The sequence below is a fragment of the Meleagris gallopavo genome, chromosome 12 (assembly GCF_905368555.1).
Source record: "Meleagris gallopavo chromosome 12, MGAL_WU_HG_1.1, whole genome shotgun sequence".
Lineage (NCBI taxonomy): Eukaryota > Metazoa > Chordata > Aves > Galliformes > Phasianidae > Meleagris > Meleagris gallopavo.
The window spans coordinates 2416332-2443799 of NC_139415.1; the positions used below are offsets into that span (position 1 = coordinate 2416332).

Genomic DNA, 27468 nt, shown 5'->3' on the forward strand with positions numbered 1-27468 from the left:
CTTTCTTCATAGCTTAGAAAAAGCAACAGCATTTCTGCATACATTTTTTTAACAATAGGTGACTGGAACAGACAAATCACACAAAGAAAACTGGGTTGGATGTTATCTCACAGTTTTGAGATAGCATTAACCAGCCCCAACAGAAAAGCTCTATATCAACTTCTTTTGCAATTCATCACAGTCTAAAATACTTGTTAATGAGTCCATCAGATTTCACAACCTGGCCCCTAAATGTTTTCAAAGGTAAATATAGACTTTGCTTGCCTAACTTACTTTGCTTAATTTACTTTGCAAATTTTAAATCTCAGTCATTCAGATTATAGTTGTAGATGATGGTGGGGTTGTTCCAATAGAAAATGCAAAGGCTTGTGTTATTATACATTAATGGTATTAAAGGCCAGCATTCACTGCTCTGTTTCAAATTTGGAAGATAAAGTTCAGAATATAAAGTGCAACATAGAAAATAACAAAGTAGCACAAAAAGTTTCTTAGCCCTTATTTTTTCTGATTCCATTTGATCTAGTGAAAGTTAGTAAATGAAATTTCATTCTATCAGCTGACTTAGAACCAGTCAGTAGAAAATATTGTGTGTCTCCACTGCTTGCAGCACATTTTCCCCCTTCCAGTAAGGTATTAATACAGAGAGAATCTGAATTCTGCAGTCTGAAAGCCCAGCACTTACCTGTACTCATGCATCTGTATTTCAGCAGGAGAATGAAGAGTAATCAGACACTTAAAAGCGCATCACATTGCTGCTGGTCTTTCTTTTATTCACTGTTTTATGAATTCAGACAGGTGTCTGATTCATACTACAGTCTGTAGCTGCTATTTCCAGGTAGTTTAGCTTTCCATTCCTGTTTGTCAATTACAGAACATTTAGTGTACAAATTTCAGTGTTTGTGGAGTCACCAATTTAATCAGCCTTAAATAAAGCAGCTGCTTTTTCCACTTCTCACATCGTGTTGTTTGTAAACAAAAAGCAAGAGGCAGGAAATACATCTCTAATCAGATTTCAGCTTTCTTTTTTCAGTAGATACAGTATGCTTGTTCATGTGCCCATATACTTGCATGTATTGAACAAGGGAAATGAGAGAAGTGTCCAAAAGCTGTCATTGTTGGGCATTTGTGGGATTACAGTTTGGTTTTATTATCTTCTTTAACAACAGAATAAGGATGGAAAAACTGTTTTCATGAAAGCAGTCACTTCAGTATTGATTTTAATCAAAATACCATTTGGTCTTCTAACTGCTGTTCAGTTGATACAAAGATAACCTCTGAAAGTCACTGCAGTAGGAATGGAATTAGCATCTCCATTTTTGATGGAGTGTGAACAAAATCTCTTATTTAAGAGCTGGTGCTGGGGGACATTTGGCTGTGCTGTGGATTCTGACTGTATTCTGACAATGATGTGAAGGTTTTTTTTGCACAACAGTAACAGTGGAATCAGTAACTTTTTCACTCTGGGAGGGATAATGGTGATTATTATATGTAAGGTTCTGTTTTCCTTGGTGCTGGAGAGGTCTTAAATGGAAGAGAACCCAGAAAAGAGCAACAAGAAGCACAGGGTTAGGAATAACGCTAAGAGTAATGAGGGCTGGCTGTTTTCCAAATGCAGAACAGTTACATTTTCCTGAGTGTAGAAATGCAATGTTAAACGATGGAAATCAATCATTTTTAGTATCATTTAGGATAGGACAATCTGATTGATTGAAAGTAAAATAGAATTGAAAAGCAGGGAAAAAAAATGAGGGGAGATAGAGGACACCTCCCTTCCAGGGTGCTGTAAGTAGGCTAGGAAGGCATTTCATAGGGATGATCCAGCTGGCAACATACATCTCTAACCTTGTAAAGGTTAAAACATGCACTTACAGGCTCTGAATAGTCTCAGTTAGCAGAACTGTGGTTAACATGCAGCAGTCAACACAGATGAGTCTCTGTGGGACTGCAGTTTTGATGAGTAAATGCCTTAGAACAGAGCCCCCAACAGAGGTGGTCCAGTGGCTGTCATAAGGAGATTGGAGCTTCCAGTTGTTATGACAGTGCACGCAATTAATAAGGATAATTATGGTGATCATGTACATATCAAGATCTTTCTGGGCAGCAGTGAGATATGGCTTAATAGAGCAAAATGTAAGTGTGTGCTTAGGATGCTGACAAATGATTGAAAGCAGTTAAAGTACCATTTTCTAATGAGTTTGCTGAGCCAGAGCAAATCTCTCCATCCCCCCACACACACCTCACTGAGGAGATGATGTGTTAGTGTGTGTAGGATTTCAGTTTCCAATTACAGCGGGCAAGGAGCATGCATCCAGTTATTTGGCTCAGCTGATAGGTGGTAACTTGTAATGCCACTCTAACTGAGTCATGCAATCGTCTGATGTTCAGATATTCTATGCATATTTATTTATAAATATTACTACTATTATTTTGTTGTTGTTGCTGAAGCTTCATACAAAGCTGAGGGAAGAACAGGAAATAAAATTATGTGGATGAACAACTGACTGTATTGTAGATTTCACTGCAAAGTTACCGTGTATCAGCTGCTATTCTGACTGGAAGCACCACATGCCTGAAGTGTATTTTCCAGGCAGTATTACATGCACAAGGTGAGCTGCTTGCACATATTGATCTGCAGCTACAGATCCAATCCAGTGCAACACATTCATGTGCCAAGGTCAGTGTTTCAGTTCTTGTATTGTAGTGCTAGACTGTAGACACATTACAAAAAGGATATAGAATTTACAGATGAATAATTATGTTATATCTGTTGTGTTTATTTTCTTCCCCCAGATTTGTAAGAGCAAAGCTAAGGAGTCCCAGCAGTATTATCACAGCCTGTCTATCCGGCAGAGTCTGGCTATCAACTTTAACATCCAGCAGGACTGTGGCCATTTCCTTGCTGAAGTGCCAGTTCGCCTCCTTCCATGGGAAGATACCGATGCACCAGAGGTGGAAGAAGAGCAAGAAGAAGAGGAAGAACCTGAGCAAAAGAACAGAGGCACTCCTTCCAATACAGAGGCTTCACAGAAGGACAGCTCAAGTAACCAGGGGACCATCAACAAGCCGCGCAGCCGTGTTGTAGTCATCACACGAGAGGTGCCGTACTTAACAGTGGCGGATTTTGTGCGAGAGTCTGCTCCTCGCCATGCCAAAAGCCCAGATTTATATGAGAGGCAGGTCTGTCTTCTCCTTTTACAGCTGTGTTTGGGCCTGGAGCACCTGAAACCCTATCACATCACCCACTGTGATCTGCGGCTAGAGAACCTGCTGCTGGTTCATTCTAGACCAGGAGGCAGCCCTCTGAGCTCTGAGTCCGCGGAGCCCAGTCCCAACACTGCTTGCCCAGCCAGGTTAATAGTGAGCAATTTCTCACAGGCCAAGCAGAAGAGTCATATGGTAGATCCTGAAGTCCTACGGGATCAGTCCCGCCTGGCTCCAGAAATCATCACTGCGACGCAGTACAAAAAGTGTGATGAATTTCAGACTGGCATCCTTATCTACGAAATGCTGCACTTACCCAATCCCTTCGATGAGAATCCAGAGCTGAAGGAGAAGGAGTACACTCATGCTGATCTCCCCAAGATCCCTTGCCGCTCCCTCTACTCTCAAGGGCTTCAACAACTTGCCAGCTGCTTGCTGAATCCCAACCCCTCTGAGAGGATCCTGATATCAGAAGCCAAGGGAATCCTTCAGTGTTTGCTTTGGGGTCCGCGTGAGGACTTGTTCCACGCTCTAAGAACATCTTCCAACCCAGCCCGGAAAGATGCTGTACTTCAGAACTGGCTGGACATCAAAAGGACGCTGCTGATGATAAAGTTTGCAGAGAAGTCCTTTGACAGGGACTGTGGAGTGATTCTGGAAGACTGGCTGTGTTGTCAATATCTGGCCTTTGCGACTGTAGACTCACTTCATCGCATTGTGAGAATCATGCAGCGGCACTAGTTTACAAGACCTGTTGCTTTTTACGAAGCACCTCCAGCCCAGCCCTCACTCCAGCCTGCCCTAGGGCTCACACTTTGAACAAGTGTTTGAAAAAAGGCCTAGATGTCAAAGCCAGCAACTCTGAGCAAATAGGTTCTAATTGGAGAGATTGCCTCCTGTACCCAGTATGAGAGAACTTTGCTTTTTTGCCAGGCCTCTCTTAGGGATTCGTTTTATACATATGACTGCATTTGGATCAGACACTTTGTAGCTAGATAAATATCTGGATGAAAAGGAGAGCAAACTTCGATACCACTATTTCTATAACTACAGTAAACAAATTGCCCTCCTCTTCTGGGTAGTTTCCGCCATTTCTGTATGTAGCATTGGTAGTGAATAGCAGTGAGCGTTAGCAGAGATGAACTAGTTGTAAATGGGAGACCCACATTGCCCCACTGCTTTCATTCCACATCCCATGCAAAATTTCTTCTCACCTGGTCCCCCACAGCTGGGCTGGACTCTTCTTTCCTTTTGGCTCAACCAAATGGATTCTCCTCTCTCTCTTACATTTTATGCCTTCTTTTTGCTTGAGATATGGTTGTCCTGCTGATTCTACCCATGTCAGCAGGCTATAAGCATCTGTGCTTTGTTCTCTTCCCTCCTCTCCATCTGACACACTGCCTACCCACATCCTTTCTAATCTCATCCTTGATTTCAGCAGTGTTGCCTTAATTGGACTGTTATCCTTGGCTTAAGACCTCTGCATTAAAAAGCAGAATATGCACACTTAGTCTATCCTGTTTCCCCTACTTGACGCTCACCAGTCTGGACAGCTGATGTACTGTAGCTATAACCACATTTATACCATAAAAATACAACACATGGTGGGCAATTGAAATTCCCCTTCCATCGTAAAAGGCACTAAAGCCTGACTTGAAACGGACAGGCCATGTATAATCTTCTCTGACAATCACTGCTATGAATTGGGGTTGAAAATAACAGCCACCTCTTCTGTTTTATTTTGGTTTGCTCTTGTCACTTGTGCCATATTGCAAAGTGGGACTGAAATTGGCTCTGCTGGCATGCTGGCAGGAGATAGGAGTGCTTGGAGCTCGTCTGCGTGTAGCTAACAGGCCACATGGAGACAGTTTTACTGCAGACACAGTTCTCTGAAGGGTAAAAACAAGGGGCAAAAACAGTGTTGTTTAATTATCAAGGGAGCTGTTAAGTTTGGCAGCCACAACTAAGAGCATCGTGATCCGTTTTTCCCGCAGCGGTGTTTGGCTGCACTTCTCTTGTCTGCTGTAACCAGTGTATGCTCATGTTGCTATAGACAACACCCTGAAAATGGCACGTTGTCAGAATAGCTCAGAGATCATTGCAGACGGGGTTTGGGACGAGAGCAGGAATTACTGAGAATAAGAAGCAAAATTTGAAAAAATTCAACCTGAAGGAGCTTTGCATTTTTAGAGACATCTGCTGACTTCCTTCCCTGACCCAATGGCTGTTTCCTCCAGAACCTCTGCAGTTGAACAGACGGTGTGTTTGCTCAGTATTGCTAGGCTCTGAATTGTTCTCTGAATCGCTCTGAAGAACTCATTTGGATGTAGAGGAACAAGTGATGCTGAATATTCTAACCCAGGTGATGGAAAGCAGACAGCCCTAGTAATGAGCCTGTGCTTCTCTTCTATGGATCTATGTGCAATTCTTGTATGTATTTTTTAAAGCTGTATGTTACAGTGTTCGCTTTACACACCAGCCTTTACCGGATGCTAGATCTGCAGCCCCTTCCTTTACTTTCCTGGCACATAAATGCAGCTATCCATGTGTTCCTTTTATGGATGGATGTTTCATTTTAATTGTTAAAACTGTGAGGAATCAATTCACTTCAGCCTTGAAACAAATAGCCACTTTATACAGCGCATGCATGCTTGGACCAGATGCATGGAAACGGAACAAACAGTCCTGCAGGCTTAAGGTCAGCAAAACTAGCTCTGGATCCACACCATTCATTTGGAGGGGTTGAAATTTCTGTGTTATTCTTCTCTGGCATCTCTCAGAGCTAAGCTGAGTACTGTGTAAGCCTACATCGATTGTGCTGTAGTATGTAGACAGTCTCTGTGACCTTTCTCAAGACTTCTGATTATTATTCTTGTGTTTGATTCACCTGTATCAGTGAAGGATCAGGCAAGGATAAGGGTAATATATTTTCATGTGATATTTTTTCTTTCTTTTCTTGGCAAGAAGGTAAGGATGGCAGCATTGATGGGGGGAAAAAAAGACTGTGCTTTAAAAGCCCAAGTGCAATGTATGTAGCTGAGATGTTTCGCTACATCAGGAAAGAAAGTTTCTATACTACTGCCGAGCAGCTTGTAGAAGAACCTTTACAAAGAATCACACACACATTTGGGTGCAGCCCTGCTTTACCTGGAGACAGGAGGGCAGTGCCCTCACGGCTTACATACACCGAGCATGACAAGCCACGTGCATCCTGTCTGCTAGCTGGTAGTCGCAGTGCTGAGCTGAGAGTAGGGCTTCGTGTTCTCTGTGGTCTGGTTTGTGTTTGTTTCATAGTGCCTGCGTGCACATAACTTCTCACCCTCATGTAGGCTGTTGGAGCAGTTCTTGGACCACTTGTCATTGCAGAGGGCTCGTTCCTTGAAGCCAGTAGGTTTCCATGTTTTCAGATTCACTTTCATGTCAACACGCACATGCAAAGTTGAATTTTGAATGTTTTACAACCGTACGTATTTAATGCAGCGGGTCCGAAGCCTTTGTATCTCTAGCTATCTAATTTCTGTTTGTATTTTTTTGTGATGAACCAATACTCATTTTAACTCTGCAGTATAAGCAAGCATGGATAGATGTTCACTACCCATCCCTTCTTGTGCAGCACTGGGTAAACTTTAGCAATTTCTAATGTTGTGTGTGTTTTTCTTCAGAGAAGTCAAACACAACCTAGCCTGAGGTATTCCTTCGGGGAGCTTGAGGCTGACTTTGCAGGTGTACCCATAACTCTGATGCTGATGATGGTAATGTTTGTGATGGTCCTTCATCCTGGCAACAGATATTACCACGTAAATATCCGAGAATGTATGCATTAAACTGATTGTAAACAGATTCTAAGAATGCTACAGCATAATTGCGAAGCAAAAGGAAAAAAACCCCTTCTGTTTGCAGTTGACATCCTGTGTATGGCAGGAACAAAACCCCTGGCTGTGCATGTTTTAACTCACATGGATACGTGCACAGATCTTGAATTTTTTAGCAGTCGCACTTTCAGTTGAGCTCAAGAAATAGGAAGAGCTGCAAATCTAAGATAACAGTATTGATTGTAAATATATATTTTTCTATTAATAAAAGCTGTCATTCAGATATTTTTATCATGAACTCTAAAGAATTTTCCAGTGGAACTAACTTCTGGAAAATCACGTGCTTGCTTGAAGAACTATCATGAGTGGTTTCTGATCTCATTAGAGCCATTAAAACCCTCTCTGATGTTACAGAGAGGGCACAGTGATTGGATTCACAACATGTAGTGCCTTGTCCAAAAACTAAAACGAAGCCGGTCAGTTGGTGGAAATCTTATTCTTCTTGTAATAGCCCTATAAATAATACTGCCCACGTTAAGATGCAGAAGAAATAAATAAATTAATAAAGTAAACGCTGTACTTTGTACAATACTGAGTTGACCTATCCAGTAAGATCTGTTTCTGAAGTTGCAGTTAGGTGAACAGGTTCTTCTCAGTTGCTTGTAGTACAGCATAAATCTGGTTAACAACCAAAACTGTGGGCTTTCAGGTCTGGAACTGCATCTGGACAGGGAGAACAGGACGAGTCAATTGGTGAGACCGACGGCCGCATCAAAACAAGCCTAATGCTTTGACAATCTCAGCTCTAGGAGACAAGGAGCTGCATTGGTTTGGAAGGAGCAGTGAAGGTAAGGTGTGCTGATCCCGAGGGCAGTAGTGGATGTGCTGCACACCGTGCTCTCTGGATGAAATGTACACCTCTGGTAAAAGAGGGGTTCTGAAAAACCTACTCCTTGAGATGTTATGGAGGATGGGTTGTTCTGTCTTTCTTCCATTGGAATTACTTATTCCTCAGATCCGATACGGTCAATATGCATAACCAGGTGAATATGAAGAGAATCTATCAGCAAAACCTTACCTAGAAATTTTCAGGAATGAGAGAATCCAGAATCTTATTTTGGAGACTCAGCAAGGTCCAGTGCAGAGGCCTGATCTCTCTTCAGTATTCAGACACGATGAAACCAAGAACACAAGCTAGGATGCTTTACTGCTGGCCTGCAGACAGGAACACACAGCATTTACTCAAACACCCCACCTTAAATCTTGTGTGCTCCACGCATCCCAGCAGCCCCCACAAGGTATGAATGAATCATTTTGACATTTCAACACAGTGGAGTTCCAACATATTAGGAAAAGATATTATTTAAATAAATCAGATGTGTGTTAGTGATTGACCACTTAGAGAATTAATTCAGCAGCTTTGCACCGTAGGGCCGTAACTTTAGCATATAAAAATAGTATTTGCTGCTGAATTAAGATGTATCTGTTTCTCTGCTCTTGTGCTGAGAAGCCCCATTTTAGTTAATATATTTTGCTTGTAATAACAAATTCATGTGGAAATATAAATTAAATACTTCTGGTTTTATTTAAATCAGTTGCAACTTTTCTAAGGGATACGATGGTAACTGAATCAAACCGTTTAATGCAATCTCCTTTCCTCTTTACTCCAAACAAGAGCTAAAGCATGCGTATCTCTGTGCAAGCAGTGCATGACCATTCTTGGTGCCTGAGTGGGACATGTGCTCAACTGTGGTTTTGCAAAGGTGGTCTTGGTTCTGCTCCAGCTCCTGTAAAACCTACAGCACAAAGAGCCCTTCAGTGCATGGCACGGAGATGAGATGGTGATGTGGTTATGCAGTTACATAACATCAAAGGAGGGCAGAGTTAGAGTTTTTAATGCCTGTAATAATAGGCCTGTGGAGATATTCTGTAGACTATCATCTGGACTCCAAACACACTAAGGAATACAAAGAAAATGCTTTTCAGAAGAAATTCTGGTAGACATTCCTATGGATTTTACTATTCACCTGGATGCAGTATTTGAAGGATGGTGGTTTTGAACAGACATAGAATGTAATTTAAATAATTCCCTATAAGCCTCCTTATTGGTGCTCCACTCAACATTTAGTTGGAAACCACAGAATGCTTTCAGATCAAGCAGAGTCACCAGTCAGAAATGAAACACTCAGCATACCTGTACATAAGCATATTCCCACTCTATAGAATGTGAGGATTTGGATTGTACTTCAGATTATGAAGATTTCCATAAACCCAAGGGGAAAATTTCAGGGATTTATGAGATGCTGGAATTTATTTTTTTTTTTATGCGGAAGAAATATGTGTTCACATATATACATAAATATATATGAGTGTGTGCAGGCACATTTGTATGTATGTATGTATATGAATTTTTGTATCCCAAAAGTATTCTTTGCCCCCTTTAATCTGAAAAAATATATATTATATATCGTATATATAATATATATTTAAGGTTGTGTAAGTTTGACTGCAGTCATTTCATAAGGAACACCTCTTCAAAAATGACTCGGGCCTCTATTTCTTTATCGTTTGGCTTGTTGGTATTGGAAAGTTTTGCAGTTGAAATCCTTGGGTTTTTTTCTTTTAAAACTTAATTATGCTGAGCATCTAACAATATGTTCTTGTCTTTAATAGAAGGGGAGAAATTATTTTTAAATTAGGGGTTACAAAATGAATGATCTTTTATAAGCGAGATTTCTTTAAAATCCCTTGAATGAGGGATTTGTTTTTCTTGAATTTGAACTCCATTCTTGTGGGTAATTTGTATTTGGAATTCCTGGTTGCATTGCTTTATCTGGTGCTTCATATCAACATGTACACGTTTTTATATAAGTATATAAACTACAAGCCTTCCTTTGTGATCAGGGGCAGTTACACTCTGGTTTGCTGTGGTACTTTGCTGTGTACTCTGTGGCATTCATGTTACTGTGTAAATAAACTAGTTTTATTACACTCCAGCAAACATCACCTTCTCTCATTTTTCTTCTAGGTAGTTAGCTTAGAATTCACGTCTCTGGGGAAAATGCACATGGCAAGTTGAGGAAAAGATTGTGCTCCAAGCAAAGCTGTCTGGTGGGCAGCAGCAGATGGGTGCGAGTGCTGGTGATGCAGCTTCAACTGATGAGCAATGCCCAGTGCCTTGGGCTGTGCTGCAGTGGGGCTGGGGTCCCTGCTCCCAGCACAGCCACCATGCTGCTTGCTGCCTGTGCTGCTCTCTGCCCCAGGAGCCTGCAGCTCCATCCGGACAAGTGGCAGCAGCTGCTGCTGCTGATCAAACCACTGTCTTGGAAGGCCCTCTTGGAGGGAGGTGACTTGACACGTTAATGACAATGGACACTGAGCCGAAGTTAGCAATTTCCCTGGTGTGGACAGGGCTCGGCTGATCTGATGAGAAGGAGTAAAATGGCTCTCAAGGAAATTTTTGTATGCTGTGACCGTGTGGGATGCCTACAAGGCAACTTGTCTGCAGTGGAATTCATTTTGTGTCTGATCTGTTACCTTGAAGCATACAGCCTGATGGAGGGTCTGTGAAAAACAGATGGGATCATATGCGTCTTCCGTGCTCATGCAGACACACATCAGCAGCAGTGAGATGAAACAGCTCAATTTGGTACCCGGACCTGATAGCAGCAATGGTAGCTGCAGATGCTAATTTATTAGCATAGCACAGATGACACTGTATACATTGGAGCAATGCTGTGGTTCTGCATGACAATTGCACTGCTCATAAGTATTAAAAGAAAAACCAACATCCTGAGGGCTCAGTTCTTGCTGGAGCTCCAGTGGCTTTGTACAGGTAACGTCACCAATTTCGGTGGGATCAGAATCAGTCTTCTGTAACTGCTACATGCCTTTCACATCCATTCCTCAGACGCTGTTTCCAAGCCTTTCCAAACCAGCAGAAGTTAGAGTCCTTAGGCTTTTTAAAAATACAAAGCTGACAGTTTCCAGAGATCTGAGTAAATACGCAACATGTTTAACAGCCTGACCTATTTTGGCTTTGCCAGGGTAATCCCTATTCTCCTGAACCAAGTGCCATGGACTCAGCTAAACAGTCAGATTATGCCATCTGTCAGTGGCGATCACCACCGCTGTGGAGGGAAAAGATGCTTAAAAAGTTACTTGTTAAGATCCGTTTGAACTTAATTCAGTACAAGCTCTGGTAGATGTCCATAAGTGGTCACAGACTGGCGTTCTCATTTCAGTTTGTGCCAGGCACGCACAGAAGGGAAGCTAACAGACACCTGTTTAGGCTGATGCAAGAATATTTCTTTCTGTTTATTCACCAGCTCAGAAATTCACCTTAATGGTAGACTAAGTCACTAAGGACTTAGTTTCCGTGTACGGCAAACTTGTCTTTGTGTTCCAGAAAATCTTTGTGCTCTGCAGGGTTCCTTTCTTGCCCAACTTAGTAAGCGTCTGTGCTGCCATGTATGAATCATGCCAACCTCCTCGTCACCAGCAGTTTTAACTGGAATTATATAGGCATAACCAGCTCACGAGGCATGCCAGCAAAGTTAAATATTTGTTACAATCCATACTGCAGAGAAAGGTTGTGGTTTTGGTTCAATTGTGAGCTAAGACTTACAGTTCTGTGGCTGAAGATGCGCATTAAAACACCACGTTGGGCCTCAAATCTGCTGAGCTTCAGTTGGCATCTCAGGAGGCAGTGCTACAGCCTGCTGCTTAGCCTGGCTGCGTGGAGCCAGGTTTGCTTGGAGGTGGGTTTCTTGCTATCAGTTCATCTTTTTCAGATGAGAACACAAGCCAAGTGAGGAGTGGTGTTTGTTGTCTGGAAAACAAGACATCGGTGAGCCACTGGGAGAGCAGCTGGAGGACTGTGGAGCAGATTTAGGAGTATTAAATCAGGGAACAAAATCATGGCCATTGAACGTTATCTGTCAGCATCTTAACTGTTGCATCACACACACTTACAAGACCTGTTTGTTTTACTGTCATCAGGGGTGTTACTTTGTCACATTGCAGCAGGCAGAATCAGGACATACAGTTACTGCAAGAAACTGACAGTTACTTAAGGTTAAGCCACACAACCCTCCACTACATTTTATACTCCAAAAAGGTGAGGAACGGGAACGAGGAGCTCGTTGCAAAGGTATGTACCACTGTCTCGTTTTTTTCAGTACCAGCCAGACTTAACCATAGTCTCTGTTCAACAAATGTGAAGCTGCTGTCTCAAGCAGTTGCATGGTGTTTTATAGATGCTGGAATGTGCCATGCCACTGGCATCACCTGAGGCAGAGGGATCCAGATAGATCTGAGCACTGCGCAGTCATCAGCGGCATGAAGTTCAACAAAGGTAAATGCCAGGTTCTGCACCTGGGATGGAGTAATGCCAGGCACAGGTACAGACTGGGAGATGAGAGACTGCAGAGCAGCTCAGCAAAGAGGAATCTGGGGCTGGTCGACAGCAGGCTCACTATGAGCCAGCAGTGTGCCCTGGCAGCCGAGAAGGCGAACCACATTGGGGTGCATCAGACAGCACAGATAGCCAGTCAAAAAAGGTGATTTCCCACATTGGCGTGGCCTCAGCTTCACTACTGTGGGCAGATCTGGGCTCCGCAATACGAAGAGGTCCTGAAAGTGTCCAGAGAGGGGCAACAAAGGTGGTAGCAGGGATGGAAGGCGTGTTCTGTGAGGAGAGGCTGAGGGCACTTGGATTGCCTTAGTGTAGAAAAAAGGAGGCCAAGAGCTTTGTTCTCTACAGCTTCCTGAGGAGGGGAAGTGGAGAGGGCACTGCTGGTCTATTCTTCCTGGTAACCAAGGAGAGGACTTGTGGGAATGGAGCAGAGCTGGGCCAGGGGAGCTTTACAGTAGGTGTTAGGAAAAAAAGTACCATAAAGGTGGCTGAACACTGGATCTGGCTTCCTAGCAAAGTGGTTGATTCTCCATGGTGGGTAGTGTTCAAGACGCATTTGGATAATGCCCTTACTATGCTTTCACTTCTGGTTTGCCTTGAATTGGTCAACCAGTTGGACTGGGTGATCTCTGAAGGTCCCTTACTACTGAACTATTATTCTGTTCTATTGTACTCTGATCTGTTCTGCTGTATTCTGAGGCACCTGACTTGGCACCTTGGGGCTGGGGAGAGCCCATACTGCTCTGCTTAGCAGCATGCTGCTATTTAAAGGCAAATGCCCCAGGGGCAGACCTAGTTATAGGTATTAATGTCAGATCCTGGTTGTTTTTTTTTTCCTGGTTTCATTGGACTCTTAATGATCTGGATTAACTGCGGTGAACAGCAGAAGATTAACTTTAAAAAAAAAAAAGTTTTTTTTCCCAGTAGTTTATCTATAAGAAGCAAACTATTAGCTTTGCAAAATGTAAACCAAAATGCAAAAGGACATAAGAGTTCTTCTAAAGAAAATGGAGAATTATATCAAGATAATAAAGTCATCTGAGTTCCTACACAAGCACTAAATTTATATCAAATCATTGCTGGAGATGGGCCAGTAGTCTGCCCACATACAGCCACTACCTCAACCATCTGAAGAAGAACGCCCTGTAACCTGTGGAGCTAGTTATGCAGCTTCTGCTGTCCAGGAGAGCAAGTTTCCTTCCAAGCTTTCTCCATTTTATTACTGAAATGAGGTTTATGTGCTGCATGACTCAAGGTCATGCATTTGTGTTTGTGCAGATGCTATTGCTGACGCTGCTATCACAGGTTTGCTTAGGCTTGAGACAAGGAACAACAAGATACCAGATGGTGTTCTGGGATACCACATGACAATTTTTCTATTGCACTAGTTATAAATGTTATCATACCATCCACTGGTCCATAAAACCCAGAGCTTCACCATTCCTGCCGTTTTTGCAGTGGTGAATCATTCAAATCATTTCCCTGTGGCGTGAAGCACTTCCCTCCATGCGTATCACTTTGAAGACTTCTCTCATCTCTCTCCCAAAAACCTCAGCGTACAGTCCTACTCTCCTCATAGCTGTGAGATGGTTTTGGTCTGTGTGTTTTCCAGGTGATGTGGCACAAAATGAGGGAACAGGAGTAAGGACGTGGGCATTCTGTACAAATGTCAGAACAAGTCTTACCTCTTGTACATCAGCACCCTATTTGCTTGCCCTACGTAGACATTTCTAAGCCTACCGCCTTGGCTTTTGAAAATTCTAGATGTTCACATAAGACCATGTAATTTATTTTTTAGGGATTAGTCTGTGTTTATTCAACTCAACATTTCCTTTACTGTTTTTGTCCACTTTTCCAAATAATTCAAGTCCATCTGGAGTCTTTTACAATCTCCTGCTATTTATGTTCGTCTTAAAAATATCTCACTTTGTGATTAATCACTTCTTCCTGAAAAACAGAATTGGAAATATTTTACTTAGATAAGTTTTTGGACACAGTTGTCTGTCTTCTCTAAAGGATTTGTACTTGTTACAGAATTTTTGTTCTCGATGATTAAAAAGGTTTTCTTTTTTTCCCACTCACTAGATGTAAAGTGAGAACACAATATGAGTTTTGTTCTGAAGGGGAAAAGGATACAAGAATACTGAAGCATTTGCTGTATCTACTTGCATGCTACTCACCACTGATTCATAACTGTCCTCTATGACCTGGGAGGCTCCATCAATTTCCATCTATCTCTAATGATTTTTATAGATTTGTAAATCAACTTCATCAATTTTAATAATAGCTGCTTGAACAAGATGATAACAAGATTACAAAGCCCCTTAAAAAGAAAGAAATTCAGAACTATAGCAGTGGAGTAGCAGACCAAGCTGCTCTGACATCCATTTCAGCCTAAATAGGCACCCAGGTTTGGACTAGAACTTTGTGTACTCTGCCACTTCACTGTCTTCACTCTTCCAGTGCAGCGTCAGTGCCTGTGTACTGCAGGAGCCTTGGAGCATTCCTCCTGCTTGGACCAGCTTTGTCCCCAGCATTACTGAACAGCCTGATTTACAAGGAGGCAAGGGAAAGGGGCCTCATTAACATCAGTACGAGTCTTCTGGCACACCATTAGACATGTGTGCATCAGTCTACGGGCTTCCTAAGCCCCTCGTTATTAACATTATTACCTTGATGACTTTAAGCAGTCTACTGCAAGCTTCAAAGTCCTTGTGTGATTAGCACATGCCATTCCTGTTACTCCCAAGAGGAACACGGTCCCTTCTGTGATGGTGTATGGTACCTTTCATTACCAAATCAGTGCCAAACAGAGCCCAGTAAGAGCTCTGGGAACACAGGCAGAGAATGAGGGCATACTGGAACACAGAAGAACAACACCTTGTAAATCATTTATTTCCTACTGAGTAACTTGCAGAAGAGCAAATTGTCAAGGCTTTTGCTTCTGCTTTAGTCAAAAGGCAGACTCTAACAGCTTGGGTTCCTTCATACTGTGCTGGGGACCGTTCCAACAATGATGCACTGGAAACATGCCATCTGCTGAGCAGCAGACCATGGGCTCCATTCAGCCTGATTGCTCAGGAGCAGACACAGGGGAGGTTGGTGGAAAATAACCAGTCCCAGTCTCTTCTGGAACTGCTGGCTGACAAGAAGGGCTGTCATTCCAATGGTATTGCAAGTTTACACGGAGAAGAAAAGACAGTGGACAATAAGTTACCTACTTTAGACATGTTTTCAAGCTGATATTTTAAGAAATAAGAAAGATGCATCACAGTCCCCTTAAAGTATATGTGTGTCAGCTTCTGTCAAACACCATCAGCTCTGGCAGCCCTACATCTGGCAGCTCTCAGGCTCCAGAGAGCTGGGGGCTTTATGAGATAAGTCAGCCCAGGAGATCCAAGAACTGGCCAGTAAACATGGCTGCTGACTTCCCTGTGAGCTGGTATGAAGTGGCTGCAGAGCTGCTCCACGTTACTCAGTGTGCCCTGTGCCAGGACTGTGCCAGAAATCCATCAGCTCATCCTCAACAGAACCTGCTGTGCCAAGGCAGTCTGCCCTCATCCATCCAGGCATGTCCCCCAGGAGAGGAGAACTTTTACAAAGCTGAATCACAGATGCAGCAGATACATGGAACATCCCATGAACGATGGCAAGTGCTTTGATTCTCCTACCAGCTGAACAAAGAAGTGGCTTCACACACAGAGACAAAAATCTTTTAACTCACAAGCCCCAGAACACTGGACAAGAAGAGTTACTTTCCCATAGATGGGTCAGCAGGCATTTGCAGAAAGAGCAGGCTGGAAACAATGCAGCCAGAGTTCGGTGGAGTTACACCAGCTTACACTGCTAAGCATCTAACCTATAAATCTTATTAGTAAGTTTAAATAAGTCTAAGAGGAAATGATGTTAAATTTACCACAGACCTCATTCTTCTTGGAGTTCTGTCAATACTCTCCCTGCTGGGCTGAACCTCTCATCCATGGCTGCGCATCTTTGAGGCTTGTGCCAATAGCAATCACTGGCAAAACCAACTTTCCATAATACTTGCTTTAACACTGCATGTCTTTGTAAGGCTTTCTTTTCCTTTTTCTCTTTTCCTTTTCTCCTTTGATTCTTTTCCAGTTTTTTCTGATTGGTTATTAACTAAGTGCTAGCTTATTGTCGTTTTGTAATCAGATCATCTGGAAATACCTGCCTAAAGCAGTCAACACTGATTAAAAGGACGGGTAGCCACTGTGTTGCTTTTAATATGAACGATTTAGGTCTCGAGGCTGAGACTGAATTATAGGAGAGCTCAACTTAACAAGGGATTGAATTAAATTAGGAACACCTGATGGCAACATTCCCTGCATCTCCAAACTGCCAAAAGAAGACAGTGGCATGGTTGTGAATTTATGCTATCCCCTGAAAAGGGAGGAAGAACAACTTGTTTGAACTGCTTCTGGAAAGCGGGCCTTATCCCCAATCTATTTAGATAAGTGCTAAAAAATCCATAGCAATTTTGAAGGGGGATATAATATAATAGAAAAGATCCTATCTGAGTAACAGCTTGCAAGGTCACTGCTAATTGCTTATTTTATACAGCTAGGCTGGATTTCTGATGCTCTTTTTGTTAGCCCACACCCAACTGCGTCCACAATTGTTAGTGACAGAAGAGGAGACATGGGTGCACAGAGCTTCTGAAAGCAAAGCCACGCTGTGGTTGCAGGCAAATGTAATGTAGTCTTCCAGTTATTAAGATTGATTTTTAATAAATGTATTTTTCCACACTTCCCAACATGTTTTAATGGAGGGTAGGATACGATAACACTTGACTAGTTTCTAACTTAGATGCACAGATTAATATTTCAAGCTTGCTCTATAAAGTGAGCAGTCGCTTGGCTCAGAGCTGATCTCCACAGTTTTAAAAGTGACCTCTGTGCTCCTACTTATCCTTCTAGTCATCAACAATCCCATTGCTGTTCCTGCCCTGAGTCCGACTCATCACAGAAGTCCTTGTGTTGCACTGCATCTCAGTCACTTCAGTGAGATGCTGAACTGCACTTGAGAAATACTTCAGCTGACTTCAATTGATTGTTTATTATCTCCTGACAGTAAGTGCTAATTACACAGCTGAGAAAATTGGTTTGTCCTTTTAGCTGTTCTTTCTCCCAGAAATGTAGAAAATGGAATTTTTGATGACTTAAATTTCTTTTGTACTCTGGTTTAATGTGCGCAGAGAAAAGATTATTCCTTCCAGTAAGGCTAAGTGTGAGAGCCTGCCTTACAAAAGCAATAAGCAAATCAAGAGGAAAATCTTGGCATCCTGAAGTTGTGACCTAATTCTATCCTTCACTGTTTCCCCCTCTCTCCAAAACATCCTAAGTTCAAAATAGCTGCCCTTATTCAGAACAGTTCTCCTTTCTGCTCAAATAGGTCACTTAGAGAATACAGGCAGTAACTGCACATAGCCCTCTGAAACACACAGCTGCCACGCTGCCCTCCCGAGCAGTGCTCAGCCTCTGGAATGCTTTACATCTCTGGAAAAATCCTTTCTTCTGGTAAACGCAGCTGCATTTTATATCAAACAGAATGATGCTTCCCTGTTGATTTGAAAAATCGATTAGAATTACAGTCAGGAAAAATATCCAAGTTCAGCATGCAGCTCACTGGCCTCCAGCCGTAGAGAAATCCCCATCGTGCACATAGCAGATCTCTGGCTTGGCAGTTCAGATGCAAAATGTGGCTGCACTTTGGGTGGAGATTTGCATTTTACAAAGTGCATCTTTTTTTTTCTTTAGGGGTCTGAACGTAGATTAAGAGTTCCACAGAAGGCCACAAAGCTATGCCAATTCCAAATGCCTCAGAGCCCCATTTGTGGAATGCAGACGAAGAATATGAAAGGAGCAGATGTAACATATTCTTAGCTATGTGGTGAATGTCTGAGATGGTAAAACAAGATGGTAATGAGCCTAGGAACCCCTAGGGTGTTAAATTACTTAACTGTAATGCCTCATCAGTCAGAAGCTTGCAATAAAAGGCTGCAAACCTGGCAAAGCTGTCCAAGCAGAGATCAGCAAAGCACTCCCTCCCACCAAAGGTTCCGCTATTCCTGGATGTGGGTTAAAGGGAACACTTGTTTTCCTTGAGGAAAGAGCATTGAGATTCCTGTTCTTTTGCACTCAGGTTACTGGGAGGACTATACTCCACTGCCAAGAGAAAAGAGAAGAAAGATTTACTGAACACATCCAGCATAGTCTGGACTTTCCATGCAAGTGTATTTCAAAGCAGCAGTGTTATTATAGTTAGGAATTTCAAATCCAGTCTTTTGCCTCTGTTTTCACTGGATTTTATTGTTACTTTTTTTTTTTTTTTAACCCAAATCAATAATAGCAGTAGTATAGCATATTATTCCTATTGCTTCCATATATTTACAAAGCCTACACTAATATATGCCACGTGTTTCACTACAGAGAAGTTCCCACGGGGATTAAAACAAGCTATGAAGATGAAAATATTGCTTTTCAAATGATGAAATACAGTTTTCCTCAGTGGTCTGCAGAGCTACTGTGCAAAATCTCAGTACAAAGCTATACTTAAACTTCATCACATTTTCTACTTCTCCAAAATATCCTCATGGCCTCCTTAAAGACTTCACAGACACACAAGTTGACATACACTGTGTGCCACACCACACTGTTCCATCAGAAAGCAAAGGGGTGTGGACACTGGAAGGGAGATTTTTATACAAGACAGTATCGATGGAAATGTGTGATGTCTGACCTCATCCCTTGTGTTCTGCTAAAATATATATGCCTGTGCTTCTGCAGAACAGGTAAACTGCTGGCAGAGAGAGAGAGAGAGAAACAGTATTTAATTCCAGCAGCCTTTGTGTGACTACTGCTTGTGGAAGAACCTCATAGGCTGTACCTAGAGACAGACATACAGTGTTGTTTTTAAGTCCATAGGCTATTCTACAGAAAAAAAGCACTTTCTGTCTGAATCAAAGGAGACATATTTTATTTTATGCTGTGGAAACTGCTGTAAGTAATACAGAGATCCACAGCAGAGGTGATTGCCTGAGGATCTCTGATATAGAGGAGTTCTGAATTAAAAACATGAAATATCAGTCAATTACATTGGGTTTAAGATGAAAGAGAACTTTACTGGAATCAACAATACTATGGTGTGACACGCTGGAGAGCTAAGTTCCAGATCTTTTTAGTTGCTCTTTGCTTACTAGAAAACTGAAACCTCCTGGAGTCCATGATAAGACTGCTCAAAATCTGTATGTCCACAGTTAAGGCACCCAGGCATGATGGTTACAAATGGATCACCCAGTTCATCTGTTTTGTGGAAGTATCCCTTGATGGATACCAAAAGGAAAGCGTGTTCAGATAGTAAGATGTGAAAAAGAGGCCATAACCACAAGCAAATTCTCCTGTTCATCTTCACAAATAATACTGCAAAGGCCAAAGCCTGGAAATGAGAATGAAGGTGTGTTTCTGCCTTGGAGAGGAAGTTGTACATGGCAAGGAAAGCATACCTCTGCTGGGGAATATTGGCTGACTCACCTCTACAATGCAGCGTGGTCCACAGATCCCTGCTTTGGGATCCTATCGGTTTAGAAGTCAGCAAATGATGCTGCACATACAGATTTTAAAGTCCTTAGTCTTAACATGGGAACATATATGGTCTCCGAGGAAATATTTGTTCTTTTTTGTTTTTGTGAGGCCTTCCCTTTAATAAAAGAGTTAATAAAAGACTTTCATGTACTAAAAGAAATCTTTGAAAGATATGGTGAGGATTAAATAACGCTAGCAAGGTACTTAGACTTTTCAGATTAAATTAACTACAGAATAGCAAAGTATACTTATTTACTGTTAGTATAACACTGACTCTACCTGTCTCTTTAGCATCTGTCCTCTGAGGTGCTAAGACCATCCTGCTCCTACTAATCCAGCATCTTAAGACAATCAGCATAAATATTCAGACTATAGATTCCTCTTTCTCATCGTCCTCTGAAACAGGGCTTCTCATTACAAGAGATATTAGAAGTCACTTACACTAGAGCTTTGAACATCAGAAGGGGAATGGAAATCAGAGCACTGCTTTGAGTCTCCTTGAATTTGTTAGAGAAGTCCAGTAGATGGCAGCAGATGGCACTGCAGGGAGCGAGATACCCTGGAGGTGAAGCCTGCGAGCTGCTGGCACACACGGTGTTAACAATCACACCGGTTTTTTCCTTCTACCCACTATGAACTGAACTGATTTATTTTGCTCTTTGCAGTAAGAACAAAGCCATAGGAGATTTTCACAGTGTTGTACTCAACTGATGCGTAACATGGTAAAAAATTTAGCAGCACCTTAAAGCAACTTCTCATTTTCTTATAATTTATAATTACTCAGATCATTTATTTGCCCCAAATTAAAGCTATTGCTTAGATCCCTTTGCATAAATCACGATGGCCATTAAAAATAGTTCCTAGAGGAGAGCAATTTCTTATGGAATGAAGGTCAATCTCATTAGATCGCTGTTGCAGGTATTCTAATAACACCCTGGTAGAAACAAGGTATCTCATTACAGAACTTGTATTTTGTTTGAAATATTAGGCCATCATTAAGTGAGCACTAAAATACACATAACATTGGATGACATAAGTTATTTCCCTGAAACACTGCCCTGCGGTACCACACAAACATTAACATTTTCTATTTCTTCTAGCTGGATTCACCTACTTGACACCAGTTTGCTTTGTTGCTCCTTTTGGGTACTGATCCTCAGCTGGCTTACCTACACAGAGTGCTGATTTTACAGTATAACTCTGCAAACTACAAATGGTAAGGAAGATGTTTAATTTACCTTAATTTAATGTAAATAGTTGAAGAAGACTAAGCATCTGTCAGCTGGGAAGGGGGAAAAAAAAAAGGAAAAAGAGACATTTACAGAGTACAGAAGTAAGTGCTGGTTAGTAACCAGTGCTTACAAGTTACTGTCCCTTTAATTATCCTACCCATTTGGAAAGTACCAAGTGGATTTGGTTTCCACATTTTTCACTCTACTGGAAAACCACCTCTGGTTGTTTATATACATCCAAACACTTCTCTAGAGCCACACCACAGCACTTACCACTTGGCAGGATCATGCTGGGCATCTACTCCCAGCCAGCCAACAGGAACCATAAAGACAACACCCTGACCGCTCGGAACAGGATATGCAGGATATTCACAGGAGCTAGCCCAACTAGTACAGTAAGAGCCCTGCCTTCCAGAAACTCCAGGCTTCCTAGATATCATCTGAACATTCACAATACGCTTGTGAAATAAGCCAACAACCTCTGAAAATTGACAAAAATTCAGAAAGGAAAGTTAAAGAAATTTTCTACTGCCATAAAATTAATCCAGGCAAGATTCTTTACCCACGGAGTATGGCTTTAAATCCAGTACTCTCTTTCCTCTCATTATAATAAGGTTACCCATTAGTAAACTGCAAATATATTTGTTAAAAGGTGTGTGTAGAAACACAGATGCTAAATCTTGGAGCAGCTCCTTTCAACCACAGATGGAACTGAGAGAACAGTTTGAGAAGGGTGTGTTGCAAAAGCAAAGGCAGCCCACTAACTGGTCTGACATTATACTTGTTTTTTAGGGGCAGGGTTGTTTTTTATTTCAAAATTAATAGATTTTCCAAACACCAGTTAAAAAGATAAAATATTTTAATGATACTTGCTGCAAGACAACTTCAGCTGCAGATTATATGGCAAAACCTGAGAGTGGTACTTAGTGTCCTAGGCAGGGAGGCCACACAACACCTTATGGAGACACCTGAGGGCTGTCTGCTGGGTATTCCCCAAGTCCCTGAGTCCCCCAAGCCATGCCCCCAAAGCATGCCACCACATACCCAAATGAAGGCACACCCATCATGTAATGGGGACAGAGGCATGCATGTTGGATGATGTGCCCAGGCAGTACTTACACAGGCCGAAGTGTAAAGGAAGCCTATTTATTTGATTTGTCTTTCTGCCTGTCACTGACTTACTGCTTTATTTTAACACCAGCTTTAAAATCTCCTGTTTTCTATGTGAAATACAGTCTTAAAAGGTAAAACATGCACTTAAATAGTTAGGGTGACTTGTGAATTACTGGCATGAACTAGATGCTGTAGAAGGGAAAAGACAATACAGATATACGGAGTATGTGCAAGAAACGGAGAGAACAGTACAAAGAGAACAAGAACCTAAAGCATTCCATCTTAACAGATGAATAATAAAATAACAGAATCATAGAGCGGCTTAGATTGAAAGATACCTTAAAGATCATCCAGTTCCAACCCCTCTGCCATTGGCTGGTTGCCACCCACACTATCAGGCTGCCCAGAGCCCTATCCATGGCCTTGAACGCCTCTAGAGATGGGGGATCACAACCTCTCCGGCAACCCATTCCTGCATCTCACCATCCCCTGAGTAAAAATGTTTTACCTGATATCTAACCTAAATTTCCCTTCTCTTAGTTTAAAGCCTTCCTCCTTGTCTTATCACCATCAGACCATGTAAAAAGTTGGTCCTCCTCCTGCTTATAAGCTCCCTTCAAGTTCTGGAAGACCACTGGAAGATCTCCCTGGAGCCTTCTCTTCTCCAAGCTAAACAAGCCCAACTCCCTCAACCTTTCCTCATAGGAGAGGTGCTCCAGCCCTGCGATCATCTTCTTGGCCCTGACATTTGAATGGGAAAAAAAAAAACAACAAAAACAGTAAGTGATGATGGTTTCTATTACATTATTAAACATGTTGTTTACAGCATGTTTAATTTGTAATGCTGGAACTGGGTTGAAAGACTAAGTCTTTCATCATTCTTGAGAGACACATGGTTTTAGTAAATAGCAATAACTGCGCTTGGAACAATAAGATAGCATGTACAACTCTGGCTAAGAGCTGCAGGGAACAGTAACAGTTTAAAGATTTAAGAGAGTTCATCTGGCCAAGCAGCTAAGCTGCTTCTCTATGACTAATACATGGGAAGAAGTCCCTCTGGCATGTGATCCATTTCATCTTCTGTGCTCTCTTCAGGATGGAATGTACCATCCTTTCACTTTCTATTGGTTCCAGAAGCAACCTGGGGAGGTAGGTTACATTTCCAACCAAGATGAGACAAGCTGTAGAATATTGGGTAAGATGAAACACATTCTAGGAATCTCAGGCACTTGGAGAGTGAAGTTGAGGAGCACCATTGCTGAAAGCAATTACACAACCCACACCTGCTCTCTGTTCATTTCTGCTTGTGCATGGCTCTCACCGGTGGGCTGCTGCACATAGTCCTGGGGGACCAGCCACTGAAAAGACTGGAGAAAAGTCTCCAGGTTAAAAATACAACTTTTCTTTCTCTATTTTTTTTTTTCCACCATTATCTGCTCCCACCTCTTGGTTGCCGTGGTTACACAAATACTTATGCTGTCACCTTTATTACTGCCATGTGAGGATGAGTTAGGGAGAAGCAAGAAGCCTCCCAAAGAGGCAGCAGCAGCCAGGTCTTGGCTCCACTCTGCAAGATGCAGCCCCAGCAGCAGTGCTAAGCCGGCACCCCACTGCTGGCCACCTCTCAGGTGAACTGAGAGGCAAACATTTACCTCTCGCTTTGCTTGGAGAGAAAATTTTAAGAAGTTAAAAAAGGAAAAGTGTATGTTATTGACAAGGCAGTTGGGGTTGCTGCCCCCACCCATGCTGGTTTTTCCTTCTTCTGGTCTTATAGGAGGCCATAAAGTCCTAAGTTTATGTCCAAGATCAGAAACCAGCCAGCCATGACAGAGCTAATAAAACAAGCATGGGCCACAACAAGCAGAAGATGGAACTCATGTTATTCTAATAATAATCCAATCATCAGGACTAGGCTAATTTCCTCAGACCACCAAGCTCCACGCCACAAATAATTGCCCTTATTTTGATTTTAGCCAACTGAACTGTGATTTCACCCTCTCTTCAGACTTCAGGTTAGTTTGAAGTTAGAAACTCTTTTATCTTGACTTCTTTTAGATGGAACAACTCAGATCTGAGCTAATATCTGGGTATTAGATTTTGAAGTCCTACTCAAGGCAAATCCAAAGGTAAGAGAAATCTTCCCAGATGAATTAATGCCAACTAACCCAGTGCTTATCCTTCTGCACTCAAACACACTATAAGTTTCAGCTGCCATTTTTCTCTACAAAGAGATTTTTTTAATAATTTCACAGTTTTTACTACCTATTTTCTTGACACTTTCACATTATTCCTTCAGATCTCTGTGAACTGATTTATGTCCTTTTTTTTCTGAAAATGCTCTCCTACTTATGGCTAACAAATGAAAAAAATAATACTTGCTCACTTTTTGAGCATCTTCTCACAGATTTTTTTTTCCTTTCCTTCATGCCTTTTTCACCAGATTGAAATGAACACTCTTTGTTCTCAAGTGAAATAGTTAGCAGTTTGAAATTTAGAGTCCAAAAAAACACATCATATTGTCAAGTGTGTTAAAAATGTCACAGAGAAATTTGATTGCAAGTTTGTAATCCATACACAAGAATTCAGCCACCCACTTTCAATGCATTAAATGCTTCTGCTAGGTTGATTACATCTCATTTTTCTTAAAGTAAACAGGGCTTCATCACTAAATTAATTAGTAGAACAGGTAGGAACAGGAGATTATTTCAAAGTTGAAGTGCCAGTTATTTGCACCAGACATACTGTAGGAACTTAAATTAGCACACTGTAAGACGTTACACATAACTGGAAACAAATGGAACTGGACATCGTGGCTTCCTAGTTCTGTAGATGCAAATGAATAGCTGAAGATTAAGCAACAGAATACAAAAGGCCTTTAAAATTCTCATCAGGGGCACACGACAATAAACCCAGAATCACTATCCAGTCTGAATATTAGTGGCCCCTTCTTCCACAATAAGTCAAGTTTCTTTATAATAAAAATTTGACAAATAGCCGTAGGTTTGGGGAAGTTCCATACGGCAAAGTCATCTAAGAGTAATAAGGCAGTAAAATTAAATACAGGGAGTATCTATGGCTGTCGTGGGAATTAAAATTAAGATAAGCAAAGTCAAGGCTGCCCAGAGTTTATACTGAGTAGGAGACTCCTTTGTTAAGTTTAAAGTCACTGAGGACCTCACATCTCAGATGTTCAAAGCAAGAAAATAAATAAGCAATGTATTTTTTTATAGGAAACTCTTAAAGAATTGCTGGGTGCAAGATGCTGTTTCGTGAAGAACTGAAGGTCAGATTAATTTGGGAAGAAACAAAGTGTTTATAGTGAGGGACACACTAGAGTCCAACGCTCATCAATTTTAAAATACAGGAAACTCTCACACAGACCTATGCATGGAATTAAGCAAATGTGTAGAGAAGCAGAAAAAGCATAGCACAGTTTACAAATGTGATACAGTAGCTCTTGAAATTGCAGACAGAGATCAGGTAAATACATTAGTATATCCTACATATGTTTTTATAGGTACTACATGACACAGAGTTAAAATATAAAAATAGCACAATAAAAAGCAGAAATTATGAAGCAGGATCACACCATAAAAGTCAGAAATTCATTGCAAAGTCATAGTGATATTACAAGCAAATTTGAGCATATCTTGTGTATATAAATTCATTTTTAGAGACAGAAAATGCTCTGCTAAGACTTGCAAGATTGGGAAGTTCATCCATGAGCATATAAGAACTGGCAAAGAAAGCTGAAAAAAAAGACTTACTATCTCCATGGTATCAGGGAACTGGTTCTGATATAATTTCTCATAATTGTAGGAGGAAAAAAACTAACTTTGCTACCATGGAAACATAACGGTGCAACATAACTGGTTATTACCTGTCTCCTTTAGCAAGACTGATCCCTAACACGTTAAGGCCTTCAGTAACATAGGTAATTTCTTTTCCACCTGAGAAATAAATGTGTTAAAAAGGAATAGGGGAAAGCTATTCAATGAGCTCACCAAGCATGGAGAGCACAGCTTAGGAATGACAGGTATTTCTGGGAGAAGTGGGGGATTGCAGAGTGGAGGAAGGGAATAAAAGAAAGACCAAGGAAGATACCACAATACCAGAAGAAATCAGGGAAAGGGAGTTTGGGTTGACTAGTGAGATAGCAAACAAGGTCTTGACATTGAGTGGCTGGATCCTGGTCCTGCTAATCAGAACCTTTTAAATAAACAGAGCAGCAAATACAAGATGGATGATACCTTGCCCTAGCGCAGGTGCAGTCTCAGAGAAAGTCTATCTTGTGGAATTTGTGTGTTCTCATCATTCCTTAAGTTATTTTTCCTTTGTTCTTCACTGGAAAATTCCACTCTTTGGTTGCATAAAATAACTAACAGCGTTTGCACTTTCTTCACTGTTCAGTTCCGCAAAAAAAGTCATCTTCTTTTCCCTTATTGGAAGCTTTATTCTTTCTGCCAGTCAAATGTCCTGTTAGTAAAATTCATTAACATATATAGCTCAATATCCTCTTGATATACTCTCTAGACCCGTCACAGAACACATACAACATAGAGCCAGCAAGATCCTCATGGCTGTCACTGGAGAGGTGTCTCTCAGGATGTTTCACTCAAGCTTTTACATCCCAGCCCTCCAGCCATGGTTCTCAGAGAGGCTGTGCAGCACTCAGGGTACACCTATAATCCCTGCAGTTTTACTTCAGCTGAGTGAGGTGTCTGCATCATCCCTGAAAACACCCTTCAGCCTTCTGAGGGCACACAGCCTTGTCACCATACTGCTGCTGACATAATCAAGCGGTGTGTTTTTTTCCCCTCATTGTTGGGGATGGCCTCTTCTCACAGGTAACAGTGATAGAAAGGACGAGAGATAACAGCCTTAAGTTGCACCTAGAGAGGTTCACATTGGATATTAGGAAAAACTCAGAAAGAACGGTGAGGCATTGGTGCACTCTGCCTAGGGAGGCCCAGCTCGGGAGGGAAGCATCCTTGTTCCTAGAGCTGAGGTCTGGCTGGCTGCCCAGCCCTGGTCGCCACAGTAACTGCGCTCACCGCAGGCCAGACTCGCACAGCGGCTCCTTTAAGAAG

General features: G+C 41.8%; 1 protein-coding gene and 1 long non-coding RNA gene across 6 annotated transcripts in view; one reads left to right on the forward strand and one right to left on the reverse strand.

The window, feature by feature from the left end:
• PEAK1 (pseudopodium enriched atypical kinase 1) overlaps positions 1 to 10014 on the forward strand; it is a 97265-nt gene extending 87251 nt beyond the window's left edge. For all 5 annotated transcript variants that reach the window (XM_085233900.1, XM_085233905.1, XM_085233902.1 and 2 more), the window contains one exon: positions 2791 to 10014. In XM_085233900.1, the coding sequence (XP_085090026.1) occupies positions 2791 to 3942 (1152 nt within the window). In that variant the 3' untranslated portion in view covers positions 3943 to 10014. The remainder of the gene's footprint in view (positions 1 to 2790) is intronic.
• LOC146543529 (uncharacterized) lies at positions 9315 to 27416 on the reverse strand. Its single transcript, XR_014885842.1, has 2 exons — positions 26629 to 27416; positions 9315 to 11844 (listed from the first exon to the last, which is right to left on the reverse strand). It is a non-coding gene; the product is annotated as an uncharacterized LOC146543529 (long non-coding RNA).
• Between the last annotated feature and the right edge of the window lie 52 nt (positions 27417 to 27468).